Here is a 15,468-nt window from a genome sequence, read left to right as displayed (position 1 = left end):
GGAGCTCAAAGCAGCAGCAGCAGCAGCAGAATCAGCAGCAGCGCGGTTCACGTGGAAATTTTCTCTCTGACTCACCTGCTTTCTCTTCACCTTTTCTTCCTCCTGTGTGTGTGTGAAAGGCTGTGCGTGTGTGACATGGACAGACTCGGACGAAATGAATTCATCGGGGAGGTGAGAGTGGCTCTGAAGAAGCTGAGAGAGGGCGAGAGCAAACGCTACAACATGGGCCTGGAGAGAATTGCACAGGTACATATATTATTATATCGTGTGTGACCGTGCACGGACTGTTACCACAGATATCAAATGGATTTTTTTGTGGACATGCATATCAAGATGTGTCCTATTTCCTATTGTTTGCCTCGAGGCCTATCGGGAAACAATTCCAAATACTGCATTAGAAAGCGTAATAGATATTCACCTGGAGGCTCTGACGACTCTAACCGTGATGTCTATCGCTCTCTCTCATTTCAGAATAAAGAAACTAACAATCAGACGGTGGAGCAGGGAGCGCTCGTGGGAGAGGAGGAGGTAAAACTATCCTCAGCTTTTATCGCCGCCAAGCTTATCGTTTTCAACCAAAAAACATGGCAGACCCATTTCCTATGCGTCTCCTATTTCTAATAGATTTATTTCTTATCTTGCAGCAGTTCCAATCTGGTCTGTGTTTTCAACATGTCTTAAGAGAGAAAAAAAACTCTAATTAGGTGTTTTTTTTAATCAGTATATGTGTCTGAGACATTAGCTCTAATAGACTTGCGTGAAGGGAAACTACTCACAGGGCTCCTTATGGCAACGTGTTGTAAATTACACCAGAGCTGCCGGTCTAGTGTTTTTCCCTCCTCCGGTAGTCTTTATCTCATTTCTCTTCATGATTTTAGAGACAGAGGCTAATAGCTTTTGGTCTCTGATTAGACTCAGTTTATGGTTCAACCTGGAGATTAAAAGGAGAAGGGAGCAGTGTCATTTTGCACAGCTCAGATAAGGTCTTTAATTACAAGCTTTAATTTGAATACTCCTGTTGCCCACACACACACACACACACACATGTTCCAGGTAGTGAACAAATCGGTAACTCATTTATTTTCCACCAATATTTTAATTACATTCACAATTTTTCCTTGTTGCCTTAAGTGAAAAGTGTGTCGGAGAAACTTTCCTGACCCTGCTCCAGGATTTCCCACTGTGTGTATTCACTGGAAAAGGAGGGATGTCAGATTGAAAACAGGTGCTGGTGTCTGACACTGTTGTTTTTTGTGTCCCCAGCGTGGCCGCATCCTCGTGTCGCTGTGCTATAACACAGAGAAGAGCTGCCTGCTGGTTGGAATCATACGCTGCGCCCATCTGGCCGCCATGGACTCCAACGGCTACTCTGACCCTTTCGTCAAAATGTAAGTCACGTCAGATATTCACGAACGGAAACCTGCCATCCTACAAATTATGTTCATATGCGGCCCATTCTGCATCAGATGTAATGTTCTCTGCAATAAGTGGTACAGGACTGTCGGGGCATGGTGGGTTCAACCATGGCTTTATTAAAACCTCGTGTCTTTCTCATAAATGTGGCTATTGTGACTCTGCGAGTCGCCACCTCCATTGTAGAGAATCGAAGAAAAGCAAAAATCTTCTAATGTGAGCTTTGTCACCACCACCCACTGTCTCTTTTCTTTCTTTTCAATCATTACCAACTCCTTCATTTCCTTTGTGCATTGTTTTATGCGACAATTAACCCTCTGGGGTCCTATCGATTGCTTTTGCAGTCATGGGCAATTACTCGGACTCAGGCGGTTAATGTCCACTTAAAAATTCAGTCTTTTTTTTGTCTGAGCACACCATATAGTCTTAATCTTCTCAGAGTTAGCACACAGTAAGGACACGGTTAAGGTCAGATGGCTCGCAGACCTCAGAGTTGGATGACCTGTGTTCATATTCACACACGCGTCGCCGTTTAACCAGCTTGACAGGATTGCGGGGGCGAAGGCCAGATGCCCTGCTCTGACACCAGCATGGCACGACACCCACAAGCCAAAAGGGACGCCAGAGTGTGGGGGCGACCGAATGCAAAAAGCAAACTATTGACCTTGCATGCAAACAATCTGTGTGCGTCGATGGAGAATATAACCATGACAACGCCGTACACGCATGACGATGAAGGTTTTTCTGATTAGGCGAGCTGCCTAATGCCAACGGGAACCTTCAGATGTTAAAATGTCACCGCCATTCAGCAGAGACACAAACCCGCAATGCTGCTGATAGCACTGACGACACTGCAGGAAAATGAATTCATGGATCAACAGATAGTTTAGCAGCAGCTTTGATAACTGATTAATCGATTAGTCATTCGCTCTGCTGCTTTTCTCTGTTTTATATCATCTTTGGATTTGGGAGTGCAATTTGAAGGGTGAATCGTGACCCTCATACATTTTATAGATAACATAAGTAGGCAATTATATTCCCATAAATAATGAAAACACTTCTTAGCTGTGGCCCTATAGACTTATTTTACCAGCCGTACTCCATCTTTTCAAAGTGCAAAACACAGAGCTGAGGAAAGTCAAACTGTCCGACACCGCACCTGAGCCAGCCTGCCTCTAAGGCATGGGGGGTGACAGATAAAGCCCACACAACTCAATCTCTGAGCCGCCTGGTGCACTTAAATATCAACAGTGCAGCGAGTGAGCGAGCTCCCACACAGGACATCCAATCCTGTAACCAACGCCACCTCCAGTGTAGTGGGAGGCTGCGAGTTAGACGAAGCACCGGCTTGCTGAAATTGCTTTTTTTTAAAAGCAGCTTTTTAGTTTCACCATTTGATCCAAACTCGCGTGAATGGGATGCACTTATTTAATGTTCAATGACGGATAAGCTGCTCTTGGCTTTGACCGGGATGATGTTTGTTTACAGCCCGAGGATGGTTGTAAAAGACACAGAAAAGGAGATGGATTAGTCCGAGCATCCTCCTGATCCTCTGTGTGCTTGACGTAGGTTTAAATCTGGAGCATGCTCATAAGAGAATATGCACTGGTGTCATTCAGAGACTTTTGTTTGGCTGTTTCATTCATTCATTCATTCTGTATTTTCTTTTCTTTGCCGTTCTAAATCAACCTGCTGACAGGAAATTTGATCAGCTGATTGCATGGCTGCATGATGCTTTGTTTGAGATCTCGGAGGTCTGTTCTTTGGCTCCTCTGCAAGCTACAGAAGAGCCCACAACACCTTTCTCTCTGTGTAAATCTGTTGAGATGTTTACATGAAGAACTGGCTGACCTAATGCACAGTGAATGAAAATAATGCAAAGAATGCAAGAAATAAACAGAGCAGTCATTTCAGAAAATACCAAAAAATGACATTTTGTTTGCAAAGTTGTTGTTTCCCAAACCTTATTTCACTTATCTAAGCATTACTGTGTATTTATGGATAGATATAGATGGTTTAGAAGGTAGAGTGGGTTCTACACTAATCACAGGGTTTTATACTGGGTTCCTCGTAAAACATTGAAGTTGTTACACTGGAATCCAATCGCCGAGCCAACGCTGTGGCGTGGTATTTAAATGGATGAATGGGAGGCATATTGTCAATATTTATTTTAACCTAGCCAAGATATCTATGTACATAACCCCAAACAAACCTTAAATATAGCAGAAAACAGGTTTATTTTTGATGATGTCGATATGTGGTTTGAGGGCATGAGCGAAACATATTTCTTTAGTTTATTTCAGAGGACTTGCTGTAGATGGAAGGATTGTTCTGACTGAGAGGGACAGCTACAGTTACTCGTATTGAAAAACGTTATTTTCAGGAGGTTGTTTAAGTGGGAAATACCGAGCAAACTTTTTCAACCCCTCACCTACAGTTTGGGGATTTTTGAAGGTCTGTCTGTACGTTTGTAGCGAGATGAGAGAAACAAATCAAAGCGGAGAGGGGGAAGCTCACATCTCGTTAAAAAGAAAACTCTTTCTCTTGTTCAAGACGCATTCTTTCTTTTTCTCTCTCCGAGATATTGATTCGTTTCTCGACTTGAAAACTGGTGTCTTGTGCTTTATCGGCCCGTTTTAATGCACGAAGTCCAGCAGAAAATGACATATGCTATCTACCTCTTCTTTTGTTGCTGTGTCTCTCTCCTCTTGTTCTTCCCACTGCCTGTTTCCTTCTGTACAGACTCTTCGTTTACATGATTTGTTTAAGCCACTGCTCTGATTTGATCCTTATTTCTGGCACTTGAGTTGTTTGGATTTTCCATTTGTCCGACTGCCAGACTTCCCTTTTGTTGTCTTTTGTACCAGGGACTGTCTGTATCCATCTCAAAGGCTTTACCTCAGTGCAGAGATTGGTTTACCAGCTCTTTGTGATTTCCAGCATAATTAATGCTCTTAAGCGTTAGTGAAGTTAACTTTAAACAAAGAAAATGGAGGTGAATGCACTGCTGGCACAGGTTCTTTTTGCTTATCTTGCTTTCTGACTTACTCAAGCTGCGATCTGTAACCAAACCTGCTCTTGATGCCTGTCCATACGTCTGTTTGTCCAGAGGGCTTTTCCAATTGGTCTTTTTTTTTTTTGTTCTCTCTCTGTGACTCTCAATCAGCCTCCAGAAGCCACTCAAGTGACACAAGGTCAGAATTATCTCAAAACTAATTTGTCTTTCATTTAAAAGGACAAATTAGCATTTAAAGACTAAATGAGTTTACATCCCTCGGATGGACCCACATTCCTCTCCGCTGCTCTTCACACATTACCTAAAAGACTTAATAAAAAATAAAAAAAGAAGTCTGTCAGAGAAAAGACGTGAAGGCAGAAAAAGTGCAAAACACGTCAGATATTTCCTGCTGACCAAGCACACTGCCATCCGTTACAGTTTTTTTTTTTCCCTCGCCGCTCTGAATACTTGTGTGAAGTGCAAATCACGGCTCCTCTCTGCAGCTGGCATATATTTAGCTCATCTTTCCGATTGTCACTCATTTTTTCTATCACATTTTTTTTTTGTTGTTGTTTTTTGCATCTTAACTTGTGGTTCTTGTTTTTAACACCGCCTCTCTCTCTCTCCCTCCCTGTCACTTCTCTGTTTTTGTTGCCTCTTTCTCTCATTCATAGGTAAAGCTCTCTCGTTCTTTCTGTTTGTCGCTTCGTAACTCAAACTCTCCTGTCACAGACTGTTTTTAGGTATCAAAATCTCACGACCCTGGCAGTTAGAGAGCCGTCAAGTTGTCATGTGATTGAGCCATGTGGTCCCCATGGCATAGAGGCTAAAAACAAACAAGACATTCATGTCGAATTTTTTGAATATTTCAGCTTCTGTTCAACCCTTTCCTGTCACCGGACCTCGTTTAATTCCAGAAAACAGAATAAAGGCAAATGCAAAAGTGAAGTAAAATGTTTAACAGGTACACAAACTATTATTTGTCACCATTATCATTCATGCTATACATACTGGCTTCAAACAGACCTCTTCCTAGTGGCAGGTCATGCTTGCTACATTCACATGACCACCCGGTTCATGTGAACCACAATGGGCCGTGTCCCTGCACAAACACCACGCACCACACACCGCCCACAATTTGTGACTGCATGTGCCAGAAAAGCAAACTGCAAATGCTTCTTGGGTGAGCTGTCACTACAGTATACCGTCTTCGACATCCTTGATCAGATCCTACATGTTGATCAAGAACACTAACGTTAAAATTAGTAACACCATCACTAACGTCGGGTATATTTTACCCGATATAATATCCAGGATAAAAGATAGTTTTCATCAATTTATGAATCAATTTCCCAATATACAATATCACATAAAATAAAAACAAAAAAAGGTACCATAGGGGACCCTTTAAAAAGGCAGAAAAATTATTGAAAAATCAAGTAAGAAATTTCCTAACAAAAAAAATAATGGAGCTGGGAACTTGTTCTTTGGTCCACCCATTCCTGGGACATGTGAGCCTTGTCTGGTGAAGGCACAGTCTTTCTGCATCAGATTATAGATAGACAAAAAATGGCATTATCTCTATCACTAACATGCCTCTTTGAAAAAACCATAGATGGGAGGAGGGAAACAAATGACATCAGCGAGCTGCCTGAAGCAACAAGGACCCATGCAACTCAGACAGCAGCAACACAATGAAAATCACATGGCAAGAATTGTGTGGATGAAAATCACCCAACGTTAGTGTTCTAGGGTTAAGCAGTCACATATGCATGTCGTTCAGCCAAATACGTCAAACACACCTGAAGGTGACAAAGTTCACAGTGCTCATTCTGTGCAAAGAAGCTGAGGCGTCGCTTTACTCAACAGTGACGGAGGACTTTTTCCAAGCTTTCATTGCTAAAATCGGGTGGAAACAATTAGAGGGTTTAGTCTTTAAGGCAGCAACATGACAATGACGTGCAGAAGTTGCATGCATGTACTCTGGAAGACTGGAACTGCTTCACAAATCCCCAGCTGATTGGTAAGTGGGGAGATCTCAGATCATCTGCTGTCATGAGACTAAACTTCAGCAGATCGAGTTAACCGAATCGAGTCGGTATCTTCCAAAGTTACAGTTAAGTTTTCGTATGAAATTCAGCAAGGAAACTTCGCTGCAAAGAAAGATATAGTAACATGAAGAGGACGTGTTATCTAGTCAAATAAAAACGTGACATTTGATTTGTCTAACTGAGACTGCTGCGGACTCATAATCGCTGAGCTTGAAGCGTTTTCGCAGAGAACAAAGACTATGGATTTCATCCTGCATATTTTACAGTCCAGGCACGCGAGATGGGGATTGCTTCACCGGCAGAATAGACAGGAGAAATAATTACAGTGACTAATAAGTCTTTAAATCGATACATAAGCATGTAAGCATTGCATTGAAAGAAGTAACTCATGAATACAAACATCTACACAGCAAACAAATTAGATAAGAAGGCTATAAGATAAAATGAGCGGCATGTAATAAGTGAGCTGCTGACTATAATAATATATAGCACCCACAGCACACAGTGGAACAAAATACTATATAAATCTAATAAGCTCGAGGTTTTGTTGAGGCGGATGTTTTTGAAGCTATGTGTTTAAACATTGTCATCTTTATAAAGAAGGACTATCAATCCATGTAAACTCTATCAGTCAGTAGAGTGACTAGAATAGTGAATGTGTACAGCACAGAAATATCTGGTTAGTTTACTCTATTTTGCAGTGAGCAGCCTACTTTTTTAAGAGGAGACAGCTAACAAAAACTGAAGGGATAATCCTCCCTATCTCTGTGGACCAGCCTTGCATGGTGTGAATTATTCCTCACATTGAATTCTCTACACTAATTCGGGCTCAGTTCGGTTGCCGCCGTACGGAAATATTTGTATTTGTGGTGTTGTTGTTGTTGTTAAAGAATGTTGTGCTGTCAAATCGCGTTTTTGTTACTCTGGAAATTGCTACCCCGTATGTAAAATGTGATTTGGCACAGCTCAGGCTGAGATGTCCCCAAGGCTTTCCACCTTCCCTCTCACACGCTGCTGGTCAAACAGAGGCTTTGTTTTGTCTGCCTCTCTCAATTGATTCCTTTCTTTCTTTGCCCGTCTCTTTTCTCGTGAAGGCAGCCTGACCATGAGCAGCAGGTATTTCGGAGGATAAACGCTGATTAGCATGTGGAGAAAATGACCTTTTTAAAATACAATAACATCTAACGGAGCCTGTGACTCGTGACGGCGAGTTGTTTGGTAACGTCATTGACTGAATGGCTTTGAATGGATCGGCTCTATAATGATAGAGGAGATTTATTACTAGTCTGTACTTGGGATGAAGCGATGGGATGACTTCTAACCAGAGAAACAACATGTCCTTGTGGTTGTGCAGTAGTGACCGGCGTTGATCCAGCATTGAACTCCAGTGTCTTTTCTGGGACTGAATGTGAGTGCGGTTGCTCTGGATGCCGTCGTGATGGCAGTCCCGCCTCTGGTTGCTCAAATAAGCCACCAAATACCACATAAAGGACCATACCCTTCATTATTCATAACTTTAAGCTTTAATATAATGTGAACAGGTGAGTTGTTTATAAATTCACCCTCAGTACAGTTGTCATGAACGGGGAAATTAGCTACAGAGACCAAAACTGTTTTTTGTACCAGGCTGTAAACATGTTTATTTCTGCTGTGAAGTTTTTTAACATGGGGACTTATGGAGACTGACTCGAGCCACGGAGGTTGCCACTTGTTTGTTAGCTGCCCACTTTCAATGCTGTAATCTCTTGGCTTGAGCCTGTTGAACAGTCAGAGGCTGTGTTTCTGACTGTTCAACCAATCAGAGGCAGAGTAAGGCAGGAAAATAGTTTTCTTGGTGTTTTTACAACTCACCGTATGACCCACTTTTATTCTCCGACTTTTATATTTATTTATCTTTTAAATTCATGTGTCTGTCTTTGTGTTAAAGTGCTAGATAAATAAAGTAAACATGAAACTTTTAGACTTTTAAGGACTCACCAGGATTTAAAATAATTAAATATTGGGGTGAAATCAATTAATGCCATTAACTTCCGTGTGAGCAGAGGACCAGAGGACAAGAGGAGGCAAAATTAATCAGCCAGACACTTCTGCATAGATTTGAACTCTGATGAAATTTGACATGTGACATTGCACCTTGATGACAGAGCTGACCTTTTTGACGGGACGGAAAGCCGGAGAGTCCAAAATAGAAGAAGCCTTTTTAGCTTATTAACCGTCTGGCACCATGTACTGAACTGTTCCACCAAAGAGCAGCGGTTAGCCGACAGTTATTAGGAGTCGATGGTCCAATTATGTCTTCTGAACAAAGCAAACTTATTGTCCCTTTAGCGAGTGGGCTAAGGTAATGACTCTGTTAAATGACCTGCACCGAGCTCGTTAGCTCGGAGAGCTTTCATTCCTTTTTCAGTAACTTTTGGAGCGGATGTCACTTTGATGTGACTGCTGCATAATAATATTCAGAGCCCTTTCATGAAGCCAAACTTTTAAAGCCAAAAGCTTTGAATGCAAATATAATCATCCCTGTTATCTAACTTTATTATATTTCATTATTTCTCTAACACGATGATTCCCAGTCTGGTAAAAACTGAGGGATCACCACAAACTGTTACACAAGATAATATATATATCCATGTTCTTCATGTTTCTGAGAAAATAAATTACTGGATATTGTGAAAAATACTTTAAGATTAGCAGAAATCAAGAATTGTAAACACTTTTACATGCTCATGTAATCTCTGTGTAATTTCCAGATCCCCATCTTTGATTCGCCTGAAGCCGATCAGCATGTTCTCATTAGTCATAATGTTATATTTAAGGTTATAGCTGCACCAGCTGACAACACCACATGCACGTGTCCCACCTATATGCATATTCATCAACCAACCCACCCGCTGCACTCTCATCAGCATATTTATATACTTATATATATATATATGTAAATACTGATTTATGGTAATATATGCATGAGTCTTCAGCAGCTAAATGTGGATATTGCTTCATAAGATATATATATAGAGTATATAATATATATATATATATATATTATATAATATATAAGAGAATATATATATAGATAAATAACATATGACACGGCATACAGCTGTGCCCAACTTCTCTAGATTGTGAACTTTTAAAGCAAAGTGTACATGAGTATGTCGGTGTGTGAGTTGTCAGCAGTTCGGTACTTATATATCACCTTTCTATTCTTCCAGCCACTCAAAGCACTTTTACAGTACGTCTCATTCACTCGTACACTGATGGCATCGGCTGCCATGCACGGTGCCAACAGCTCATCAGTTTGAGGAGATAACCATTCATGCACATTCACACACCGATGGCACAGCAATTTGGGGTTCAGTATCTTACCCAAGGACATGCAGACTGGAAGGGATTACTACCTCCGAGCCACATTGCATATAAATGTATGTATTTTCAAGAATCCCAGCTTATTGCAGCCTTTTATTTCACAAAGCTCTCGTCAACGACTAAAAATCTCTTCCAGCGTCTCCCATCAACATCCTCTTTGGTATTTCGTCCTTTCTTGGGCTGCTGAGCGCTGGTTACAATGCCGACTTGCCCAGCTCCAGTTCTGGCACAAGACCGGCTCTGTTGCCCTTCAGCATTCGCCCTAGGCTTGAAAACCTTCTTTTTCTAACAACAGGCGGGTGTTTTGCTAGTTTGCAGCAGTTTACTTTACTGTCCATCAGGAAATGTTCCATAAAATATGATCCAGTTTCACCAAAATCATGGAAATTGTTGGTAATGTGTGACTTACATACTTCTTCCTAGTGGGTATAACAGGAACACCATTCACCAGATTACTTGTCAATGCAGGTTATGGTTATTATGGTTGGAAAAGTCACACAATGTTGCTTTAGCCATATTCTGAAACTCTCGGTTGGTAGTTTTTGCCTAGTTATGAAATTGTAAGGTTGCAGTCAGGACATCTGGATATATTCTGATACCGAGGCTCCCTCGGTCAGTCCTGGTCCGGACAAAGCTGAAGAAATGAGTCATGTCTGACAGTAAATCTGTGTTTGCATCTTTAAGTTAGTTGTCAACAGCAGGAAGGAGGACTGACGTCTCGATTGCCTCTAATAACTTTCGCCCAATCATTTCATTTCATGAGAAATGACATTGTCAGCAATGTACAGTTGCCTCGAGTTTTAATGCCACCACCTTGCTTTTTGTCAATTCCTCCTCCTCTGCCTCCTGTTCCTTCCTCCCCTCCGTCCCACCATCCTTCACTTGCTCTGATTCCGGCTCTGCAGTGACAACCCCGAGCCCAGCTCATGCATCAGCTGTCACGCCAGGATTCGTCACTAGAAGAGGGAGGGGAGGGTGGGTTGGCGGAAGAGTGAGATATCTCACCGTCTGAACATCTTGACTTGGAATTTATGCTGATGACGACTCTCATTGCCCTCTAGCGATCCTTCTGTTGTCTCTTCACCAGAGCGTAGAGTCCTCCAACACCGGCATGATTATGATCTTGCTATGGTCTACTGTCTTTCTCCGTCTCATTTTCTTTCTGTTTCTTTTTTCGCTCTGTTCACTTTGTTCTGGGTCGCAATTATCTCTGAAAGAGATTTTTTTTTTTTTTTGCATATCCTGTCTTGCTTTGTTTTCGCTGTCACGGCAGGGCAAGAGATTAAAAACAGTAATGGATTAATTACTTCCCTTTATTTATCTCAGAAGTAATGATTGTTCTGACCTTGTTTGAAAGCTAAAATCCATTTGAGGATCTCCATTATTCAAAATCTTTATTTATAGTTACATCCTTTTGTCCTGTGCTGCTCAGAGGTTGCTCAGTTTCTCTCAGGAATATGGGATACAAAGTGGCCAGAAAGTGAATAATTCCCAAGCATTCCCAAACGTTCAAACTGTTACATTTTCATGCCGAGGTTCAGTAGAACCCTGATGACTTTGTTTCCTCTTAAGCGTTCCCTCTTTTCCTCTTTTTCTCAGCATCTTGCAGCCAGATATGGGGAAAAAGTCCAAGTACAAGACTACAGTGAAGAAAAAGACTCTCAACCCCGAATTCAATGAGGTACAACTGCTCTACAAACATCCACAGCACACCTGGCAACTTCTTTTGATTCCTTTGCTGAGCTCAAAACAAAGTTTTGTAGTGTATCTGATGTTTGCATGCATGTGGCAATTATGCACACCTTTCCAAAAAAAAATTACTTCAAATCTGACACTTCCTTCTCCAGCATCAATTTGCATGCTTCCACTGAAAATGCACTAAATTACGCATTCAGTTCCTTTCAACTCATCTTTATGAATCATTGATATAAATATGCTCTTGTGTGTGCCACCTGCACAGGAGTTTTCATATGATGTATCCCTGGACCAGCTGGCAAAGAAAACCCTGGAGATCTCTGTGTGGGACTACGACTTAGGAATGAGCAACGACTTCATAGGTAGGCCCAGAAAAACTGAGGTGTGGATGGGAGGAGTGGAGACGAAAGAGCAGCAGCAGCAGCATCAGCAGCTAAAATAGATGACTGCACAAGACTGTTTGAATGAAGTGGTGCAATTGCAGAAAACATAAAAACGAGGGCGAGCGTGGGCGTAGAGATGAGTAAAATTAAAAAAATGAGGAGAGATGAGGAGTAATTATGAGGCTCCAAGAGAAAGATTGAGCGAGCAAACGGGGAGTTTGAGTGGAAAAGGAAATGCGAAGGCTTTAGAAATGAAAAAGGAAGACGTTCCCTCTCGATCCTCGTCCTTGGTGGACTTGGCACATCAGATCGCTGCTCCTTCGTCAGACTGTTAAACAGCTTTGGGGTGGCGTGGTGTGTATATCACAGCGACGGAGCACTCGGGAGCTTAGGGAGTGATGGGGAAGTAGTAGGGAGCCACAGTGAGAATGGATTTACCACCCTGCGAGCTTGAAGGCCTTTCAGATCGAAGCGTTTTACTCTGTTTAATGTGTGTGTGTGTGTACATGTGCATGAGGCACTGGGTGGGAGACACCCTGTGTTTAGATAAGCCCAGTGAGTTATTAGCCCCGCTGGGAGAAAAGGCCATCGGTCCAACGTACGACCCCAGATAACAGCCAGCCATTCCCCTGACCATTATCATTACAGGTTTAGCTACAGCGAGCCTGCCAGTTATGTTAATTGGGGCTGGGAGAAAAATGACACAGACAAAGAAGAATGGAGAAAAGGAGTTGATAAAGAGGCAGAGCGAGCACCATCCCTGTGCACTATTGTAAGAGCGAGAGCCTTAACAAGTGTCCTAATAGGCAGAAGATATAGACGATGTGACATGGTAAAAGGTGAGCTTTCAGAGATACGCGGAGAGAGGTAAAATTTAACAATGAGAGGAAAAATGTACACAGAAACAATAAATCAAGCGGACTTGAGTGAGAAAGATCGATGCACGAAGAGAGACGGGAAATTTCATCTTCGTCATGAAGCACGTCTAAACCTCTGATTTTAAGTTGACTGATGTTGACGTTTGTTAGCTCACAGAAAACACATTACAACTGCTGAAGAAACTTAAGAGACGATATAGATGCCGAAAAATGTTTGTTTTGGTGCAAGTCAAGTCAATCGAGAGTTCAAAACGTGCATTGGCTTCGAGTTTCTTTATAGTTTCTTATCAATGTCGTTATAAAATGCAGTGATTCAGCTATAAATTACAGACATGCATGTAGTCACAGTGGGTGGCTGATCAGTTTTTTAGTGTCACTGCACTCCCTGGCCTCATGTTGCCTTAAATATTTCCAACGAGTTTGGATTGGTACTCAGTCTGAAGTCTGAAATGAGGTATCGGATCGAAGTTTTTGCAGCAAGCCAAACATGACATCTCTTTATTTTTAAATTCAAGTCTCAAGTCCTTGAGGGCAACTCACAAGTACAAAGTTCCAGTGAGAAAAAAAAATTGCAAGGAAGATACAAATCTTCAGGTCAGGTCAAACCTCATTGGTCAACCTCGGTTTGCCATCACAACAGCACAAATGGAGTTTTTAATGCCAACTGTCGAAAACTATCTTTTCAATGCATCGACCTTTTAAAATTTCAAGGCTGAACTGTGGTATCAGATTCTGTAACACGAAAAGTTTCTGCTATTTGTGCATCATTACTCTTAAGTCAAGCAGTTTTTTGGGGGGTCTAAGTCCAAGTCACATCTATTTATTATTTTCAAAACGAGTTTCAATTCAAGTCTTAAGTTCTTGAGAGCAAATCACAAGTCTTGATAATTAGGAAAGGTTTTCAGGTCATTGGAACAGTTTGCAATCCAAACTGTGCTTGAGCTTTAATGCTAATTACCGATACCAAATCCTTTCAATGCATCAGCCTTATGATTCAAATTTCAAGGTATGTGGCTACGTAAGGCATGCCCGGTGCTGTTTAACATGTGAACCAGGTAAAACCGTCTTCAAATCTCAGGTCAAACCACATATGCTTCAAATAAACTTGTTCATCTGACGTGTCATCCGCACACGTCCGGGATAAAAGTGTTTGTACATGTTCCAAAGAGCCACACTTGAAGGAGGGAAAGTTTCAGAAATTGTTGAACACAGCTCATAAAAGAAAAGGAGGAAGTCGTCAGGAAGTTAGTTTGAAGTCGACTGATGCCTTCGGGTCTACAGTTCTGATTCTTAGTTCACATAAGTTCTTGTGTACGTGCCCGCTTGGCTTGAACGAGACAGAAGTGTTGCATTGGAAAGCGATAAAAATAAGCGTTAAGAGAACAGGGTGAAACCTGCCGCATGTGTTGATGCACACCTGCTCGCCAGCCCTGTGTGTCAGCCTCGCCCTATTACTTGTCATCTCCCCCCGGCTCTGGATCCTCATCCTTCTTCTGTCCCCCTACGCATGTCAGGATGGCTGACCGTTTGTTTGTCACCAGCAACCCGCAGGCTCAGAGAACACTCCATCGATCTCTGCTCGGAGGTGGTGGGAGTATTGCGAGGGCGGGGGGCGGCATGGAGCGGAGGAGACAAAGCCTCGTGCGTGATTATCTTATCGAAACTCTGTCAACAGGTTTTAACCTGTTCTCCGAGTTGTGTCTGTGCGTGTGTGTGTGTGTGTGTCTGCATACGAAAGCAAAGTTAAAGAGGATACTGGATAGGAAACACTTAAAGGCTCTCCTCCCAGCAGCAGCAGCATCTCAGGCAGTGTTCAGATGAGATGCAGATCAACAATCGAGCCTTGTTTGCTCGCGGCTGTCGTTTTCCAAGGCGCTGTTAGAAGACAGCATTGCCAAAATACCGTGTTTAAAACTTCACGCTCCATTAAGCGTGCAATCGCAGCCGAGGGAATGGCTCTGTAATAACCTCGGTGTGACAACTGCCTGCATCTCTCTGTCTTACAGTCTGCCTCTTTACCAACGCCTCCATCACATCAGCTCACTTTCACCTGAGTCATCTCCTGCTTCTCTGCATATTTATTACCCCCATGGTCCTTCAATAGATCTCTCGTTATCTAAATCTCTCTTCATTGTGATTCCCCAGCTACACGTTCATCTCTCTTCCTCTCTGCCTGGAGGAATTTGTCTCAAATGTCTGTTTGCTTCCTTCTTTGCTTCCATGTCCGTCTGCCAGTCAAATAATAATAATTTTTATTGCCGCGAAATGTTGATGTGCATTTGTGCTGAAGCTCATATTATTACATATTATTGAAAATTAGATTTTAACGAGAAAACAACAATGTCTGTCGGTGTGTCCTCTTGTTTTTTTGTAATATTCTGATGCCTTTATACTCCACTACATCGATCTGAAGGCAGAAAGCTAGTCACTACACGTTGTTCTCGACCTTTTCAGCTTGTGAAAAGCAGAATCTAGTCAGCGCTCTTTGTCACATTCGAGATATCTGAGTTATTCATAGTTCCACCAAAGACATTTATCATTAAACGTAACATATGGTGTCGTTTAAAGCATGAAAATGTGAAAATAAAGTGACAATGTAAAAGGTGTCACTCATCATCCGAGAACTATCACCTCAGTCAGTCTGCAGCTCCTTTTCGGATGGAGCTTTGTAGGGAGTTTTCCGC

The 15,468-nt window shown here is 42.1% G+C and overlaps 1 protein-coding gene across 2 annotated transcripts in view; it reads left to right on the top strand.

The window, feature by feature from the left end:
- The window catches only part of doc2g (double C2-like domains, gamma), a 41,627-nt gene that overhangs the window by 21,765 nt on the left and 4,394 nt on the right, over positions 1–15,468 (top strand). For both annotated transcript variants that reach the window (XM_027283288.1, XM_027283287.1), the window contains exons 6-10: positions 120–246; positions 472–528; positions 1,264–1,388; positions 11,428–11,509; positions 11,789–11,885. In XM_027283288.1, coding sequence (XP_027139089.1) covers positions 120–246; positions 472–528; positions 1,264–1,388; positions 11,428–11,509; positions 11,789–11,885 — 488 coding nt within the window. The remainder of the gene's footprint in view (positions 1–119; positions 247–471; positions 529–1,263; positions 1,389–11,427; positions 11,510–11,788; positions 11,886–15,468) is intronic.

This window comes from Larimichthys crocea, chromosome X, assembly GCF_000972845.2.
Source record: "Larimichthys crocea isolate SSNF chromosome X, L_crocea_2.0, whole genome shotgun sequence".
Classification (NCBI taxonomy): domain Eukaryota; kingdom Metazoa; phylum Chordata; class Actinopteri; family Sciaenidae; genus Larimichthys; species Larimichthys crocea.
The sequence above is the reverse complement of the archived record's forward strand: the minus strand, read 5'-3'. Positions and strand labels throughout refer to the sequence as shown.